The sequence below is a fragment of the Ambystoma mexicanum genome, chromosome 8 (assembly GCF_040938575.1).
Source record: "Ambystoma mexicanum isolate Mex_15411 chromosome 8, UKY_AmexF1_1, whole genome shotgun sequence".
Lineage (NCBI taxonomy): Eukaryota > Metazoa > Chordata > Amphibia > Caudata > Ambystomatidae > Ambystoma > Ambystoma mexicanum.
Genome location: NC_090929.1, coordinates 905,224,728 through 905,245,145, shown reverse-complemented (window position 1 = coordinate 905,245,145; position 20,418 = coordinate 905,224,728). Strand labels below are relative to the sequence as shown.

The 20,418-nt window shown below is 47.3% G+C and overlaps 1 protein-coding gene across 6 annotated transcripts in view; it reads right to left on the bottom strand.

The window, feature by feature from the left end:
- PARG (poly(ADP-ribose) glycohydrolase) overlaps positions 1 to 20,418 on the bottom strand; it is a 2,316,516-nt gene that overhangs the window by 1,164,705 nt on the left and 1,131,393 nt on the right. For all 6 annotated transcript variants that reach the window (XM_069610801.1, XM_069610798.1, XM_069610799.1 and 3 more), the window contains one exon: positions 14,812 to 14,972. In XM_069610801.1, the coding sequence (XP_069466902.1) occupies positions 14,812 to 14,972 (161 nt within the window). The remainder of the gene's footprint in view (positions 1 to 14,811; positions 14,973 to 20,418) is intronic.

The following is a 20,418-nucleotide window of genomic DNA, read 5'->3' as shown; positions in this document are numbered from 1 at the left end:
CCCATCCCATCCCCCAACTATCCAACTCCCCCCCAACTATGAACCAAAACCTAACTTCTATCCTGAGGAGGGCCAGGGCCCCTATGGATGCTTGGGCGTTCTGCCCCTCGCTCCCTGCCCTCTCATGACTCTGGATTAACTGTGCGGGGAGTCCTAAACCCCGCGCCATCCTCTGACCTCCACGGTGTTGTCCCCTATTGCCCACCGGGCCACTTAGAGCATGGTGTTCCGATAATAGCAGATCTTCTCCCTCTTTAATGACCCTATGACTGGAGTGCCCCCCTATCGTTACTGCTCCTCTATGATGGGCCCCCGAGGGATTACTCCGCATTCCCCCGTCCTGGTGATTTCTTCTTCTGTCGCACCTCTTCCCATCCTCGTGGCCTTTTATACTGATCCCTTTTCATCCTGTCTGGTCTCGTATCCATTTCGTCTGTATGCACGCCCATTAGTTGGAGGCCTTCTTCACTGGTGGTCACCCTCCTCTGCTTGCCCTCCCACTCAAAAAGTAAACCAAAGGGGAATGTCCATTTGTATCTGATTTCTTTCTTCACCAGTTCCCTCACCAACGGGCCCATTTCTCTTCTTTTTAGGAGTGTTGCCGATGCCAAATCCTGATACAGATGGATTTCGACCCCATTCATCCTTATGTGATCCAGCAGCCGCGCTTTCCTAAGTATCTGTTCCTTTTGTGGGTAGGATGTAATTGCCGCTAGTACGTCCCTTGGTCTCTCCCCTGGAGCTCCAGATCTTTTCGGGCCCACCCTGTGAATTCTGTCAATCCCAATGTCCGCTGAATCTTGGGCCCCTATTATGTCTCTGAACACCTCTTGCATCGAAACCTTGAGATCTTTGTCCGACACTGTTTCCGGCACAAACTTGATGCAGATGTTGGATCTGCGAGAACGGTTCTCGAGATCCTCACACTGAATATGTAGGTTATGGGTGAGTCCAACCAGATGTTCTTGTGTTTCGCTGCTTTGTTTCGCCTCCTCTTCCATGTTTTGTACTATTCTCTCCACGGTGTCTGTCCTTTCCCCCAACTTAGCCACATCTGTTTTCAGCTCCTGCACCACTTGCTTCATCTCATTTCTCATTGTGGCAAATTGGTCCTGAACTGTGGACATGAACCTGGGGGAAGAGCGCTTTGGTTTGGGGGGTTTGTGTACGTAGTGGGCTCTTCGCCTGCCCTATCTTTTGAGTTCGCCCCCGTATCCGAGGACCACATCTGGAGAAGGCTAGTGTCCTGTTTTTGTGAATGCGTGGTAGGCTGTGAGGTGCCCCCCTTCCCCTTCGCCTGTGACATTTTCTCTATTTGTGAGGGGGTGGGGTCCCCGGCTCTTGTGTCTTCCCTTGTCATGGGGATTGCACAAGTTGATGAAGATGTTACCTTTATGTCTTATTATGGGGAGGAGGGGTGGCGCCCCACCACACCGCAGCCCACACCCCTCTCACGTATGATCTACAGTCCCGGGCCTCAAGTAACTGGGAGGGTGTTGGGGGGGCGCTGCTAGAGTCGCTCTCATCTCAGGTTCTGGTGTCCTCCGCCACTGGTGCCTTCCTCACCCCTTCGACGTTGGAGCGGTACTGTCTCCCCCTCCTCTCCCGTATCTCCCCCGACCCACTGGGGGCCGGCTCACCTTGTTACAGCCTGTCTGTGTGCCGATGCCCTGGAGCTCCCACCGTCTCTCTGCTTCCGATGCGGCTCCTCCGGTAGCACGCTGAGAGTCCTTTTCTTTGTCCCCCTGTAGTGACGGGGGACGCGACCCCGTCGGCTGGTGCTCCGCGGTTCTCACCGCCACATCGCTTCCACGCGGCCCCTGGGAGGCACGAGTAATCCCCAGCGCTTTTTCCCCTGTGGTGGCGGGTGCCCGATATTGCAGCCGTTCTCCTTGCTGTCTCCCCCGTAGGCCGTGCAGGCCTTCCACGGAGGGGGAGGGGCGGTGCCACTCTCTGCGGGCTGTCTCCCCCAGGAAGCGATGCTGGATCTATCTTCGCCCTGCGCCTCTGTAGTGCTTCTTTGCTGTGGGCACACTCCTACCGCTCCGCCGGTGCCCTGGGACTCCTGCCGCCGCTCTGCTTTCCATGCGGTACCTCCGGAGGCGTGCGAGTTCCCAGCTCGCTGGAGCGTCCTTTTCTTGTCCCCTTGTGGTGACGGGGGACGCGCCCCCCCTCGGCAGGTAGTCCGCAGTCCACACCGCCGCTTCGTCTCCACTCAGCCCCAGCTAAGGCACGCGAAGTCCCCTGCGCGCCGGGGATGGCTTTCACTATTATCCCCTATGGCGGCGGGCGCTCGACAATGCGGCCGCTCTCCTGGCTGTCTCCCCTGCTACGCCGTGCAGGCCTTGCTCGGAGGGGGAGGGGCCGTGCCTCTCTCTGCGGGCTATCTCCCCCCGGGAGCGTTGTTGGATCTATCTTCGCCCGGTCCAGAATCTCCACACCTTCGGGGGTAGTTGCCTAAATTCCGGTGCTAAAAAGCTCGGAACTGCGCCTCTGAAGTGCTTCTTTGTTGTGGGCCCGGTGGGAGCGCGATCTAAACGCGACCTCCACCGCCGGCGGCCATCTTGGAATACCCCATGCAAATTCATTTTGATTGTGTGTACGCTTTTATGCTTTAGTAAATAATCAATATCAGGGTCAATGGGAAATCTATTTTTCTGGAAACATTCGATGTTCTCTACCTTTCCCTCCCACAGATCTCCATCCACATGAAACAATGTCACATGACATGGATGATGGTGTGGTGTAGCTGAGATTTGTTTGCTTCTGCAGAGGTCTTTTGATTTTGGGCTTTACAGAAACAAAAAGGAGGGAGATGTAAGTGGTGCAAATTTCAATTAAACCAGGAATCACAATTCAGACTTCTATAGAAGGGGTATGTCAGTGTATGAATGATGACAAAATATTCCATAGTGTGTGTAGTAGCGACTGTGTGAGGCAGCTTTGGGAATTCATATAAACCAAAGAAAGGGTGACTGGGGGTTAGCATTACATAGCAGAATGGTGTAGCTTGAATTGTTTGATAAGTGCACCGTATCATACTATACCATGGCATAGCATTGGACTGCATTGCAGGTAGCATAGGGACTAATATTACTCACTGCTAACTTACTAATTACTAACTTTAACAGGTTACCCATTAAAACAATTAGTGTTTAAAATAGGACAACTGACTCCATAGCACATGGTGCAAATCATTGGTACACATTTAGGGCACAAACTGGTGTGTAGAGGTGGACTGCAAACACACGCTGCGGTGCTGTTTAGAAAATAAAATGCAGGAATTAAAACTGCTTTTGCGATGGGGACATGAATGCTGCGCAAGGAAATTGCAGAAATCATTCTGTTTAAAACGGGCCTCTGTGTTTCAGTTGCTAGCGCAGGAAGCTGGAAGGTTAATGTTGCAATTATTGATTACGGGCCCATTGAACCAAACTCTATTAAAGGGTGAGGTGACAAAGAATAGGAACTTCTGGAAGTTTCCAGAAGGCCAGGCTATGCCAGAGGAGGTGTCTGATTGCATTAATGTCAGCGACAGGGACATCATACACTTTATGTAGAGAGATATATGTGAAAGGGGCTGGCAGAGAAAGGATTTAAAAAGGTGAGAGAGGACGGAAGGGGTCGGCGGGGGCTTCTTGCTAAGAACAAGAGTACCAAGAGGGGAGAAAAGTCGGAGGGTTCTTGCTGTGTGGAGCAGAGGCAAAAATCCATGTGCTGGGTGGAAGACGAGAGAGCTGCAGTTTCAATGGACAGGTGTGAGAGAGCTTGTGGTATTTAAAGAGGGTTTGCTGTCAGTCGATAGACTTTTCCCCATAGTTCCCCCGCCAATCGGGCCCTTATGGTTTGTGTTGGCAGGTCTGTGATCCCCCTTGCACGCCTTCACCTTCACCTTCGATATGGCGTGGTTCACTTGCTTGGATATTCCAAATGCTCTCCTCGGTTATCTCTTTGGGGCTCAGGTTGTCTTGAACTCCCTAGCACTCTTTTTTCTTCCTCCATCTTCTCAGACCAGAAAACCAGTCATGTCCTCTTGAGGAATTAAGTGTTGGACTCTTTCCAGTACAAGTGTTATATCTATGTGGTCTTGTTCTCAGAGACTCACCCTCAGGTGCATCTCCCCGGCCCACCTTTTCTGATGCTCCCAAAGTTCTGCCTGCTGTCTTGCACACCCACGCTCTCCTTCTGAACTTCTTCCACCACATATTACGGCCATTCCCCTGCATTCTCCAGCCTCCCATTTCACCATCAATATTGTTTGTTAATGCTTGTGCAATTCAGGATTCAAACAAATAGTCTTTTGAAATAAAAAATATTACTATATTTTGCTAAGGCGGGTCTTGGATTATTTTGCACTAGTTTCTTATTCTGGGGAAGGGATTATACACGAAAAGCACCAGTGTACTATAAATGTGGTCCCTGACGGTAGAGGTATTGCACCATCTATAAGAACCTTTGAGAAAAAAACCCTAGAGCTGAATTCAGTACAAAGGGAAAGCATTTTTATTGGTATTTTTGGGGTTTCATTGTGAACCTGAGAAACCGACTATGATCGTTCTTGGTGAAATTTGAAAGTAAGCATTTTGAGGACTAGCAGAACTCAAAAATCAGATTTTGAGCTTACAATGCTCATGTGGAAGGTTTCCATGAAAAGAAGATGCTCCAAATTAAACCACTTGAGTGAGAATGGGCCGGATGCCAACGATGTCTGAGGATGATGAAAAGCAAGAATAGAATCCCTGGTCTCCCTCCTTCTCTTGAAATACCACTTTAGCCACTGCTAAAAGATGAATATTTTGAAATTCTCATAGGATCTAGAATTTTCTTTGCCATTATGGTGGAGAGCAATTTTTAAAAAGCTAAACCTGAATGATTTTCAGGAAACAAGTTTCAGTAATGGTTACCCACTGATGGTAAAAGAAGGAAACCGTTCACACACTAGGGATACATTCTCTTGGATCCCATGAGAGTTTCAAATTGATTTTGTCGAAAAATTGTGATTTGAGGGTACTGTAAATATAGAAGAGATGGGTTTAGAGCAACATCTCAGAAGTTCATAAGAATCAGAATTTTTCTTATTCTACGACGGGTTTCTTGTTTTAAAGGGACCTGAAGCCATTGAAGACTGATGATAAAGATTGTAAAAATTTTAACGGAATATCACTCAAATTTCTTTCCCTACCAACACCTGTTTTGCAAAACCTCATTTAATTGGAAAAACAAGGCCTTCACAACAATAGGTAGATCTAGGACTTTAATTGTATTCACTAGTAAGACAGGATATCTTAAGTATGCCACTAGATATGTCTCTCATATCAAACATTTATACTGTGCCAATCACACGTGAAGTTGTCATATGCCCCTGAACTTTGGCTAAAAAGTACTGCACTGTGATTTCAACAGGGTGTTGCAAGAACTTTTTCAGTGTATAGTAGGGTTGGGGAAGGAAGCTAGAAAATGGGGTTAACCAATAGACTAAGAGATTCAGTGGGGTAGAAAAAAATTGCATGTGGGGGCAATATGGAAGGAGTAGTAGGGATGTGTACGTTTAAATGTTATTAATTTTAGGCAAGCCGCTAGAGAATATTTTCAGGAATGTTAAGCTCAGTTTAAAGGCACAGGCTTTATTGTGAAGGCAATCTCTAGATCAGACAATGCATGTTACTAGATGTAGTTCTTGTCTGGTTATATGATGAACTTGAGATGTACTCAAGTTGGCCCTTGTAGAGTGAAGGCTATCAGCAGATTTGTTTATAAGTAACAATCTGTGAATCTACGAGGAGGCCTGGTTTTGCCAAGCAAGCTGGCAGATGGGTCTGCACCAAGAGTTGATGTGTAAAGCTGATGGGGAGAACATGAGCTAAGGATAAAGGCGGGGAAGAGTAAACACTATGAACCTGAGTTAATTAGTATTAGGTTCATATGCTCTGAGCTAGGTGTAATTAATTGTACCTTTTAAGGGAGCAGTTTTACAAGGCTGTGAGGCCCACTCTCTTGAGGACCGAGCCTCAAGACCCCTTTTTGTGTGAACTGTGTTGCATTGAACTTGGGGAAGGGAACCCTGAGGGGTGTGTGTACTTGTATTGCCTTGAACTGCGAAAAGGTAATCCTGAGACTTTTGTGGAACTGACTTGAACTTGGGGAAGGGGTGCTTAAAAGGAAGCTAAGAGCTGGAAGAAGCTCAGAACTTTATGTTGATCACTATTTCCTTCATTATTAACATCCCTACACACTGTTTAGCTTTAGGTGTGAGGGCAAGGATAGGTTTCATACACAGAGACTTTTAAGTTGAAATCGTTGACTCTGACTTTCCTTAGTTTTGTTCAAGAGGGAAATCCCACCTTAGCATAGGGCAAGTTAGGCCTTCTATGATCCTGACATTTGAGTTAATTAAACATTTTCTTTTTTATTTTTGTTTAAATTTAGTTTTTATTGAGTTTGTAGAATCACATCATACACAAGCAACTAGTGGTCCATCACATGGATCAACAAAAACGTATTGAAGTATTGAACAAATAGATTGTGCCAGTGCATCTCTTTGAATCTGTTGTCTGGGTCTTGCTTCATGATGCCTTCGCAACTCCCACTGAAGAGTTAGTATAAGGCGCACCTTCATTGGTCCCAGTTGTGAGAAACCTGAAGGTGTCTCACCCGCTAGTACCTGGGGATTTGTCATCCGGGTGGCCAGGACACGGCCATGGCTTTTGGATCCAGACAAGTGCAGGAGGATCACCTGGATGAGGGGTCTTCGGGGAGCGAAAGTGGGACACCGGACGGCGAGATGCAGTGCCCCCTTCCTTATAAAACCTTTTCACCATCCTACTGGTAAGATTCTTAGGAACCCAACCCCACCCCCTTTCCTGACACGAACGCTTTCTCATGGACAGCTCACTGTGAGAGAAAGTGGACTAACACCTGAGAGTTTACCTGACATGTCCCAAAACAATGGTCAGGCAGAGTCAGGCAATTGCTGATCATTACACACACCTGACTTCCATCACACTTCCCCACAGGGATAAAAGGTGGAGCACTAAAGCACACTCTAAGTAAGGCAAAGCACACGAGGAGGTAGCAGTTCCAAGTTGGCAGTTTAATACAAGGATAAAGGCGGCAAGACCAGAGAGGATTGCAAGGAGGGAAGTGCCCTTGACCTTTTCAGAGAAAGACTCTTACTTTCATGAGCCTTCGAGGATAAGAAGCATAAGACCTGGAATTAAAGCTGAAGAAACCTGCATTGTGTGTCAGAGGTACCTGGGACTCTCCCGCATCGATGGCCAAGGCGTTTGCTGCCGTGGTACTGTCCAGGACTCCTACAGCAAAGCAGCACCAGTAAAGTCAGCATAGCCGGTGAGTCGGGAAGACTAATACCAGACCGGTCTGTATTAGAGCCAAGGTTGCAAGCGGAAACATTATAAAGAGAAATCTGAAGAGAAAAGTGTGTGAAGCGTATGTTATGAGCAACGTGAATAATTAAACAGCCGATGAGTGACTCAACTTTTGAAGCCAAGACAGATACCGTAAACAGAGTGGTCCTGCGCCATGTGGGTGCTCATTCGAAGGTCGCTTTAAGGTATCCAACAGAGAGGTGGCAAATGTAAGGAAGAATTGTGAAATTGAAGTGGTCCTGCAACGGGTCAAGCTAAACCCTGTGTAAATTCGAAAGACTTCGATAGTTGATACTAACTGAAATTGGTCTGAACCAGGCTGAGGGAGACTAATTGTATAAGAGGAAGGATCTGAGCCTGGATTGGCGTGGCTTGCAGCCGTGATGTGAGGTCGCTTTAAGAGGAGCTCCTGCCTGATCTAGCAATCTCTGTCAAATAAGGCGTGAATACATAACTGGTGCATGCAGAGATAAACAAAAAGTCCTGTCGGAATGTGGCTCTGAATGTGTCCCGGTCTACAAGACGCTTTAATAGGCTGTTTATCAGTGCAAATGCCTTCTGAAATGCACCAGTCCAGCTACACAAAGGAATCAAGATGGCGATCGGGAGCGGGCAGTGGAACACAGCAACAAGGATCGCAGCACTCTAAGTAAGGATCGGGATGGAACAACGTACTCCATAGCAAGGCAAAGACCCTGGGGAGCAAGTGTCCGCAACCACAGGACAGCCGTGCTACAACATGGTGCTCAGCTGCGAGGCAGTAGCAGAGTCAAGACTACACACGGGGAAGAGGTGAGCCTGTGCGCCTGCCCTGCAAAGACCGATAGACTTGCAGCGACTCTGGCAGCCTGTGAACTGTAAGGAATACAGCTGGGTTTACGTGTGGGCTGGTGCTCCCATAGGAGGAATGAACGTGGGGGTCCGACACCGGCGCAGGCATTGGGGCGCGCCCCGATTGAGTGCAAGCAAGGGGATTGTTAATAAATCCCTTACCTCGACTTCAGTCCGCCTCTTCCCAGCGCTGCACAGGGCTGTATGGACCCCCGCTGGCCGTGGCAACAGGGGCTGTGTGCAAAAAGGAAAGTGCACGAAAGCAACGACTTGCGTTGTGGGTCAATTGAAGTACGCTAGTTTAACCGCGTACAAACATGGGTGCTGCGCCTGATGTAACGGAGCTGGGCGGTGGCTCCAATTCTCACTGCCCGTGACCTGCATCACTTCTGGCACACTGGCAGGTGCCTGTGGGCGGGAGTGGAAGGCCCATATGAGGCAGTGGAGCATGCCAATTAAAACCTCCCCCCTGCCGTGGGTTCGCAAACCCACGTGCTTAGCTGGCCCAAAGAAGCCAACGTGTAACCAAGAATTCGCTCATGACCCGGCAAGGATGCTCCACCGAATAAAAGCAAAGACACCCTAGAAGACGACACTGGCAGTCACTGACAACAGGACAAGGAGCGGGTGAATATGGCTCATGGAAGCAGACGATAGGAACCATTGAATGTACTGACCCTGCTATTTTGCTTAGTGGTAGGATGCAAACTCTGGTTGAACTCTGAATCCAGAGGGAGAAGCTTGCTCCCGAAGCTGCAACCAACCCGTCCTCAAGCTCTGTTTTTTCTTTTTCGGGTGCCGGTTTTCTCGTGCCCAACCGCTGCACACAACCTGGGGGCTACTTGCGCAGGTAGTGGCAAAGAGCGGACACGCCTGAGCATGTGTAACAATGCTGGGCTACTGTTAATAGTTGAGGAAGTTATGTGGAACCTGTGTTGTATTTAACAGTCGCTGTGCAGAGGATCTTTTTCCAGACGGTGGGTCGGGTCGCATGAGCTAAAAGGAATAGAGGACGACAGGGTCAGTAAGTCCTGTTTATTTTACTGCATATGTTGGATAATGGCAAGTGAGATAAAACTATTAATCTGGAATGTCCAGGGGTTGAATAATTTTGTTAAAAGAAATATAGAGTGTATACCTAACTCCACAGACACAAAATTGATATAGCCTTATTACAAGAGACACATCTCACGCCGGAGAAGCATTGCTTACTAGAAAATGGTGGGTGGGGGGGCTGCTTGCGGGCTCTACATACTCTGCGTATACCTGAAGGGTACTGACCCCAGATACATCTCAGGTGCATCTGGGAATCCGAACACACTGGGAACCCAGGGGCATAGCCACAATAGGGGACCTGTTAGCGAGTACCTCCTTTACTCCTGTTAGGCAGAAACCTGTGCAGTTCCCTTAGGGAACACTGCAAAAGATTTAAGACTACAGGTGTTGGCAGTAAACCCACTTGGTAGCAGTCTGTACCACCCAGATTTGCCTGGTAGCTGTGGCTGAGCAGTCAGACTTCCCTCAAGAAGAGTTAGGCAGTATGCAAAGTATACTCAATAGGCACTAAGATACAATAATACAAGCAAACACTGACCAGAGCTTTGGTATCAAAGTATATAATTATTTTTTAAAAACACACAGTTGAAACACTCCAGCACTCTTATTGTAAACTTATCCTAAACACAGTTACTATTATGATATATACACCCCTTTTTCCCTATTAGATAAATCACAGTAAAACACCACTTATTTTCATACAGAGGTGAGCGCTTAACTAGATTGCACTCTAATAAGTTTGTGAGAAAGGGAGGGAAAAAGACAGAATATGAAGAGGTACACCACTCTATGATTCAGTAACACTGTTAGCAAGGCAGAGAGCGAAAAGTCACTGGTGAGCCAAAGTCCAAAGGCTGGGCCCACTCTTAGAGAGAGCAGAGCACAAATGCGCCCAAGATCACACAGTTACACTAGGCTTAGAAAGGTCTTGCAGAGGGTTCAAGAAGAGTTTAGAGAGGCTTATAAAAGTTTAGCCAAGGTGTCCCAAGCTAACCCAGGTTCGAAAGCCGGGGGCTAAATCTCCCCCGTACAGTCGGTAGCAAGGGAAGCCAGGCGGGACACGATACCTTAAGTGGGAAGGATCCTCCAGCGGTGGCAGTTGTTCCTGGTAGTGAGCGCAAGTTGCGTCGTCATTCAGGGGAAGAGAAGATCTCGACTTGGAGGAAAGATGAAGGTCGTTGCACTACCAGGGAAGAAACCAGCCGCGGAGTTTTCCGGTTAAAGGTGGTACCTTGGTTTCGCGGTCGTGGTAAAACGTGGTATCCCGGTTGCCGGGGTGCTTGGCACGGGCAAGGCGGCCACGAGGTACGTCGGGAAAGCGAAAAGACGGTGAAACTGGTTATCCCCACCAGTCAAAGGAAGAAGACTCTCCGGCAGGAGATCTCCCCTGTCGTTGGGAAAAGTGGTGAGGCAGTCCAGCAAGGCTCCACCGGTGGTGGTGTTGTGGCAGGTCGGCTCAGCTTCTCCCTCGTCGGATTCTTAGGTCCTGTGGCGACTTCTGAAGTTCCAGTCCCCAAAGCCCTGCTTTTATGCAGCAAACCCCCATTCACTCAGCCTAGCTGTCACTCAAACATGCTAAGTGGTGAGCCGGCCGGCTCACCACTTGGGCCAATCAGGATGGAGTGCGACTTGAGCTGCCTAGGCAACTCAGTCCAGGGTGCCTAAATTCCCATCCACCCCTCCTAAGTACCCCAGACATAGTGGCACCACTTTGGAGGGCTTCTGTGGAGAAGTCCGCCAAAAAGTGGAACAAAGGGCTCGACTTGGGTTGGAGTCACAGAAGAGAACACATTTTAGAATCAAGTTTTGGCAAAAATTACCAACCGGAAAATTAATATTAATTAAATAAACCGGCGGTATGTTCGAGGCTACCGTAAATAATTAAATAAAGATAGTAGCCTAAAACAATGGGAAATCCCATAGGAAAATATTCGTGGTTGAATATAAAAAGTAGTTTCCACTGCCACCAGCCAAAACTCGATCAGGGGGGACGGAGACGTGCCCCCTCGACTAACAGACCCTGGGGCAATCGAATTGCCCCAGCCAGTACGTCCACAATATGATGGTTTGTACTGGGTCTGTTCAGAATTTAAGACTAGTAAAGTCAATGGTGACTTTCCATGCCCTGTGAGACAGTAGTCAGTCCCAGGGTATGGAGTCTATACTGGGGGGTCACTAAGACACCCCTGTGTCACTGCACTGAGGGTGCTGTGTAACACATATCACAAAAACACAGGTAGCCCTATGGGGTAAAAGACCCCATAGCCCATTAAACACATCTAGATTCAAAGAAACACACTCAAATCATGCCCAAGAGTGAGGGTAAAAGAGTCTCACTCTTGGCAGGAGAAAAAAATAAACCCCAGAAATCCAGCAAAACTGCTGGGGGACTCACTAGGTTAGGAAATTCAGCCTAAACAGAGAATTCTCCCTAACACTTCCCTTTCAGGAATTAGTCGACAGCACAGGACTGCACCATGGCCAGTACCTGTTACACTGCACCATAAAATACCTGGTGGTGCAGAGATGGCCAACATATGTATAAGCGACAGAGGCACTCTCCTTAATTGACACAATGTATGACATAACTGAAGGCCCACATACTATTTCTGGGCTCTACCGGTTCCTCCTAGAGAGCAGTGCTTGCTCTGTGGCAAACAAAGTCCTGGTGGGAAGAAGACCTGGGGATCACGTTTAGTGAGACACAATGGGCGCAGATGCTGTGGTACCATAAGACAGTGTCTCGGAACGCAAGGTTGCAATTGGTCCAATTGTATGTAACGCATAGGGCACATATGAATGCCTTTCAAGATATCGGGGGGAGAGGGGGACTCTTCACCAATTTGCCTTTGAAAAAAAGAACAACAGTGGATTTTTCATTTGAATATCTGTAAAAATAGCCTTACTGAAGCCATCCAATGGCATGACCTAGCAGTCATGAAATAAAAGCAAACATGTATTGGCCATATAATGACAACTTAATCCTGTGATCGGATTGCCAATGTGGTTGGGTATAATACCCCTCCCTTCTAGCTGCATCGCGACTGACTCATCCAAATCCACCTTGGTAATACAGTGAGCCAGCCCTGTATGAAATGCAACAAAGTAAACTGGGACCGGGATCTAAACATTGATTGACAGACATGTCTTCTAAATATTGGACACATAATTTCCCGAATTTTAAATGGTGCACATAAATATACAATTAAGACGGACGCACCCGGGATCATACGCGATATATTTGTTCAAAATACACTGGAGCATCACCAGATACTTGCACACAGGAGACTGCTGTTGCCACAATGTGCCGATTAGGCACAGTGTGTGATGAAACGATAGACCATTCCAAAAGGGCCACCATACAAAATGTCCAAATGGTTCTATATCTGGCCACGCCCCTAGTTGGGATGGAAAATGGCCAGCACGATCCGCACCAGTGGAGCATGGAAGGAATCCATCGACAGCAAGTCGAACTGCTCGGTTAAGGTAAGCAGGACTCGCGGTGGGAACACGCAGTCAGCCGGTGGGCCTAGTACTTGATAACGTATGCCTTTTGTGGGAGCACATGGGTGGCTAAACCAACGCTGTTCACCCCGTCCCGAGCTATGCACTTCAGATGCTCCGGCAGTGCTCTCATCACGAGCATGGATTATAAATGTTATGTGGGTCTGTTCTCGTGAACCATAGACCTAAATCAATTTCACTTTCACTTTCCCCTTCAACAGCGAGACGCGCATTTAAGGAAAAGGCAGCTCGCACTTCTGGCAAGCCTGGTCCTTTTCAACCCACAGAGACCATACGTGGGCCTTAAGGTAATTCGCACATGCTCTGACATGTTTTTAAATATTACCTGCATGAATTTATTATGAGGTAATGATGAGGTTCTCTCCTGTGAGGTGGGTGAGAACCCCAATGTGGAAATGGTGAATGTCAGAAATCATGACTGTTGGTTTTGCAAAACCTTGTTATGTGGCAGTTGCAGCCTTGAATACAATAAATGTGCACTCCACAGCACCTAGGTGAACAAATGTTAATTTTTTTTCTAGGTCATGTAATGGCTGTCAGATCCTATATGAGGGATTACAGCGATTGATGGCTCTAGACACATTATTGGCCCTGAAGAAGATGACCCCAAACAAATTGAGTTATCGAAACCGGTTGACCTTTTCCAGTGCCGATATCCACAAACAAATATGGATACAACTTTTTTGATTAACATCTAAATACCGGCCGGAGGGCTGGAGCAGTGAGTTTCTCAAAAAGAATGCCGGAGCTGTGATTGTGCACAGTATTTTAGTTAACAGATAGCCCCCACCAGGCATTGTTTGTACATATTTTACTGTGGGTGAATAAAAAGGGCTTTGTTATCCGAAATAAATACTCCCCTTTGGAATGTCCACTGTTATGAGATGAGACCATATCTATCTCTCTCTTGTTTGGGTGGGCAAGTGTAGAAGTGTTTAGAGTTAAAATTGTGTACCCTGTATGTTAGATTGGGTTGTGTAGATAGGGATAGTCTTCCCCCTCTTTCATGTTACATAGGCGGCACACCACTGATTACCAAGGGACAGCATCCCCCGACAGGGACAGGGTGTGCTTCTTTGCTTATGTACTTACATGTGCTCCATACCCGTTCTTGTGTGCTATAAGATGTTATAGATATAATGGTGGAGTGAATACCCAGAGAGGGTTTTAAAATGGTTCTCTAGTCCCTGACTGTTTAAGTGTGGAATTGATTACTGCCAGTTTTAGACACTGACCTCTTATCCTACCATCGCTGGAAACATATGGATTGTGCATGCGTGTGGGCACCTCAGAATATTTCCCGACGTATGCAAAGTTGTGGTTTCCTCAATCCCATTTGTGGAATCCAAAGGTCATGACTAAGAAAGCTTAGTAGTTGGTGAGCAACAAACTGATTTTCGAATTCTACGCAGACCATCAGTAATTCACAAAAGTGGCAAAAAACAAGTTGCCCTACCAGGTAAAAAGCCACTGCATTTTATCATCCAGGTTTGGGCATTACATCACATGGTTTCCCACAAAAGTGGGACGACAGTAAAACCTTAGAAAGTGTGCCAATTATAGCAATACATTCAAAAACGTGTATTGCTTTAACCAACTATACCACTGTCCTGTTGCTTCACTTTACTCGTCTTTGTATATTTCAGCTTGATGTTATTATCCAGTTCCTTTATCCGTGAAGGAGAAGCATGCTCTATTAAACTGCAGTCTCATACACTAGCAGCATTCCTTTTTGCTGTGTCATAGCCCACACTTACATAATGCATCAAAAAATCACTGTGAAATTGTTCAAAATCCTACCTGGCATTCCGGAATTTCCTTTTAATAGTCCCTGTCATATTCTTGAAACACTTGTGTATAGGCGCGTTGTAAATGCCTTATAATATCATACCGATTCTGTCACTGCAGGATATTACAAACCACTACAATGAAAGCCCAAACATGCACAACCAAATACGAAACTGACCAAATTCATCTGTTTTTGGTGTAGAGTGGTATACAACAATCCTCATACCTGTTGAAGTTAATTTCTGGATAGGTTGCGAACTCAGACTGTTTGGTCTTGGCGTTGCGGCGGGGGTAAGTGCAGAAGAAAGCGTTGGCGAGAAGAGACGAGATCTGCTCTTGTGACAGGGTGATGGAGTGATTCATTTTTTGTTTCAGCAGCGGTATTGGCTGTTGCAAAGGAACACAAAGAAATCAGACCTAGGTAATTAATTTAGCAATTTGGAAAACGGGGAGAGGCACACAGAATTACATTTGCCAAATTAGTGCACATTAAACTTCAGGATAGTCTGTGGGTTTTAAATCTATTGCACCATTAAAGTCAAGAGCCATTTATCTAGGGTGATTGGGAAAGGGCTGTTTGACAAACTGTAGATTTCTAATCAATAATAATAATAAACAATCCAACAGAGCGCATCGTGGCAGAGGAAAATATGCTTGCCCTTCGGACTTTAAGTGGAACACAAGGGCTCCAACAGCAATCAGAAAATCAGAATCAGACATAGGATTTTATACAATTGCAGCTTAATTTTAGAGCATTACTGTCCTAGAAAGCATGTAAGACAGACAGGGCAACAGCAATCAGGAGAAGGAAAATGTTGATCGTTAAGAAAATGGGTCACCACTGAATCATTTAAGAATGTTTTAATATCAGGCCTCATCTGATACCACCTTTAAAAGCGGATTTGTTGTTTAAATGATTAGGTTTGCAATTATATGTCCAATGACTCGCAGACGAAATGTTTTTTGGGAAAAAGTTGTGAAAATCTGCCCTATACAGATAATTTACTGATGCCTGTGTCAGGACTTTCTTATCCCTTTCTGCTGTAAGGTTCAGATGGCAGGAATGCAGGGAGTGGGAGTCTTGATAATGAGGAGATGGTGGACAAAAATCATTTAAATTTACGTGTTTCATCATACAGACCCTCATTCTAGTACTGTGGCAGGCCGACAAATGAGAAACAGGACTCAAGAAAGCCTGAACCTAAATATCGCTATTAACAACTATGTGAGGGTAGGGTATGATGGACACCTACTTATCCTGAACATAAATCCCAGCAATAACATGATGGTTAGGCTAACCAGAGAGGTAAACGTTCTTCCCTCTCTTGTATCATGGCTGTCTCCAGTTGAGACAACCTGCTCTAAAAATAAAAAGGATTACAAACTATGGCCTACCAAAATCTCAAACCTATTCTTAACCAGTCCTGAGAAAATGGCTTCCCTAATCTAATGACCCAAGTTTTCCAAGGATCGGTCCAGCCAAATAAGTCCAAATCCCCTTCACTAAGCATGCACCACAGAGTTCAAGCAAAAAGTGTTTAGGAGCCTGTATTCTCAGTTTAGCCTTCTTACAGGCCTTTCCAATTCCTTTCTCCTCTTCAGCCCTTTCTCAGGAGTCTGATTTCGCTTCGCTGTAGACTCTTCCCAGAATTCTGAACTCTTACTGTCCGTTTCAGTAGGAAGCGGTTAGTAAGGTATCTTGTGGACTCTGACTTCTCAGCAGGGCAAGGAGCCTGTACCCTTTCCTTTTATATATATATATATTTTTAAACCTTTTATTTTGGTTTTCATAAGTCACTATTCAACATTCAGTTGTACAAGACAGATCATATAAAAGGTATGTAGTCCGATAAATACACTTTCCGATACCATACCGGCAACAGTAACAAAAGGAACAACAGTCCCCCATCCATCCGAAGCCACAGTTTCCAACTTCACATCATTCCCTCTGTATCAAACCCATGATCAATAACAGCAGTCCTTTTGGTTCACCTCCTCACGGCAGTCAATCATCTGCATTTGATTACAATGAATCCCAAGTCTCATAACACACTGTATATTGTACTGAAGTTCCTTCCCTTGGGTGCGCGTGATCACTCAAATACCTCTGGGCCCTCACCCATTTGCGCAGCGCTTTGTGCCAGTCTCCCATCTTGGGTCCACCTTGTGCCTTCCACGCCATATCAATTGTCTTTTTGGATACCAGTAAGCCCAGTGCCAAGGTCTCAGCCACAGCTTTCCCTCACCTGCCCTTTCCCCTGGGAAGTAACCTTAGCAAGCAGTGTTTGATCATGAATTGGACTTGCACACTGAGTAAATCAAACAATTCCAAACAGATGGCATCCCAGAATCCCACCACACAATCACATCTCCACCACATGATTAAGAAGGTGCCAACCTCCTTACCACATCTCCAATTGGTTGGGTCTGCTCCAACCGCCATCTTAGCTACCCTCACCGGAGTAATGCATGCACGCCACACTATTTTGTATTGTGTCCATTGGAATTTGGCATTTCTGGATACCCGTTTTGCGTGTCCAAGTACTCAGGTCCACTCAGTATCTGAGAATTGCTCACCCATATCCATTTACCATTTAGCTCGGAGATCCACAGCTGCAAGATCACTTTCATCTCCATCTGCTGCTTATAATTCTGACACTTTCCTCCCCCCTTCCACAAGTTGTAAAAGGGTTGCATACATCCAATGAAAACATGGTTTCTTGGGGAACCCACTCCAGGCTTCCCGTACTTCAGCCATTAACTTGGTGAATTCCAAGAAATTCAGGCGAACCAACAGATGAGCAATCTCGATTTCAGAATACGTCATAGCCCTGTCCTCCATGTACAAATCGTCCATAATACCCTGCACCAGTCTGCAAATCGCTGCCCCCTTTGCTCCCCACCTCTACACGTCTTTATCTACTGCAACTCAAGGGCGCAACCGGTAAAAAGGTATACCTTTGTCCCACACATACAGTACCCTTCCACCAAATCCAAATGACAGTGCGCACAAGGGTAAGGAGCTTCACAACTCCCTCTTCCGCCCCTGAGCATTTCCAGGATCCGGCAAGGCTCTGACTCCTTCCGTAACCAAATTGTGGTACGATCCACATGTGGCTGAGCAAACCAATCCACCATGTGCTGCAGGACGAATGCCCAATAGTAAACTCTAAAATCTGGCACCCCAATACCCACCTTACCCGCTGGTAGTTGTAATGTAGCCAGAGTGATCCTCAGGGTCTCTCCCTCCACAGTAACCCACTAAGGGTGCTACGTAGCGCTCAGAAACAGGTGGTCCTCAAAACCATTGGCATAACTTGAAAAACATACAATAATCTGGGCAACATAATCATCTTCACCAATCCCATCCTCCCCATCAAGGAGATGGCAAACAATCCAAAAACTTCTGAGACCTCTGAAAGTCGTATTTCATTTCTCCATATTCTGACTATACATCCACTCCAAGCCAGCACTTACCCTTATCCCCAGATATTCGAATCCCGTAGTCAACAACCCCATCCCAAATTTTGTTAGCTCCCCACTAGATTCGGTTGGTAGTGCATAAGGAACAAGTTACTTACCTGTAACTGTTGTTCTCCAGCATGGGTCTGGCATGAATTCACATGCTCATGAACATTCCCCGTCGTCAGGCTGGGAATCCTCGGTAAAGAAAAAAACAGTATCAGTTTCGTTTCTGATCTGTCTTTCGTAGTAATAACCAATCACTGGTCTCTGCGTCATACTGACCACAGCCAATGACTGCCCTCTACCTAAGCACCGCCTTTGGCAGCCATCTTCAGATTTGGAAGCACGTGAAGTGGCAGTATGACCAAGTGAAGAGCCGCAGAGGGGTAGGCGGGAGGGTTCGCATGTGAATCCATGCCAGACCCATGCTGGAGAACAACAGTTACAGGTAAGTAACTTGTTCCTTCTCCAGCATGGGGTCTGGCATGGATTCACATGCTCATGAATAAAGAATACATAGCAGTACACACATGCACAACCACGGGAGGTGGCAAAGGCTCAACATTAAGCAGTACATCAAACTCAACATTAAGCATCTTACCTCCTCACCAGGCTCACCTCAGGCGAACAGGTTGCGCAGCACTGCTTGGTCGACCCTGGACTCCTCCCTGGAATCCCGATCGACGCAGTAGAATTTCGTGAAGGTGTGCGTCGACCTCCACGTAGCAGCCCTGCATATGTCCAGCAGGGGCACACCAGAAAGGAACGCCGTGGTAGCTGCGATCGCTCTGGTGGAATGGGCTCTCGGACGGCCAGGCAGCGGTCGGTTTGCCAACCGATGACAGTACATGATACAGCCGGAGAGCGATCTGGAAATGGAAGCCTTCGAGAGAGCCTTCCCCTGATTGACAGGTCCAAAGTTCACAAAGAGTTGTGACGTCTTCCGAAAACACTTTGTGCGGTCCACGTAGAACTTCAGGGCTCTAGCCACATCCAGCGAGTGCAAAGTCCTCTCAGCCGGCGACGAAGGCGACGGGAAGAACACAGGCAACACCAAGGGTTTGTTGAGATGGAAGTCCGACGGTACCTTGGGCATGAAGGAGGGGTGCGTCCTGAGCACTACCCTTGTGTCGTGAAAAGTCAAGTACGGGGCCTTGCAGGAAAGGGCCTGGATCTCTCCCACCCGTCGTGCGGAGGTGATGGCCACAAGAAACGCTGTTTTCCACGACAGAAACTTCAACGGGGCCGAGTGCAGAGGCTCGAACGGAGGTCCCATGAGCTTGGTCAGCACCACGTTGAGCTCCCACGCCGGGGCCAGAGCCTTCACCGGCGGGAACGATCTGAACAGTCCCTTCATGAACTCTTTCACCAGACGATGAGACCACAAGGACGTCCGGCCCGTGGTTCTGGTGTAACGGGAGATCGCAGCAAGATGAATCTTGATGGACGCGTGTGCCAGTCCAGCTTTGGCCAGCGTCAGCAGGTACGGCAGTACCTGGGGAGCCGTAATCCGTAGAGGGTTAATCTTCTGTGCGTGGCACCAGACAGAGAACCTCTTCCATTTGTGTCCGTAGCATTTAAGAGTCGAGGACGCCCTGGCCTTTGCAAGAACCTCTCTGCAGTCGGCCGGTATGTCGTATCCTCCAAACTCTAGCGCTGCAGGAGCCAGGCCTGCAAGTTCAGCGATTTCGGGTCGTGGTGGAGGATGGCGCCTCCCTCCCTGGAGAGTAGATCCGCGTCCACCGGCAGCTTGATTGGCGGGGACGCTGACAAGTCCAGAAGGTCCGGGAACCATATCTGCCTCGGCCACGCAGATGCGACGAGGATCATCCTGCACCGTGACCTCTTGAGCTGGTTGACGAGCCGGATTAGCAGTGGCAAAGGAGGGAACGCGTAGAGGAACAGGCCCTCCAAGGGGAACGAGAAAGCATCGCCCATGCTCCTCGCCTTGTAGGGTGTCCTGACCCACGTTTAAGCTACCCTGCTACAACATTTGGTGCTGTGGGCTTAGGAAATTCAAGATGGCGGAAAACCCACACGTGCGCCGAAATCCAGGAAAGCTGCGCAGTTGTGCGCACACCAAAATGGTTACCTAACTTGCCACCCACCAGGGTAAAGAAAGGTCTTTGTTAACAAAATCCACTTTTACTGATGTCAAAAAGTTGCTGAAATCGTGACTCATTGGACCACTTTAAAGATTCAACCCTTTTTGTGGGGTTCCACATAACCATCTTACTGTAAGGAGCCCCATCAAAACAATGTTAAGCAAGGATTTACTACCATGTAAGAACCGTTCCTGTTTAGAATGCATTAATCCAAGAAAATCCCAAAAATGGGTGCAGTACCAGTACTCACCACTATCCAAAAG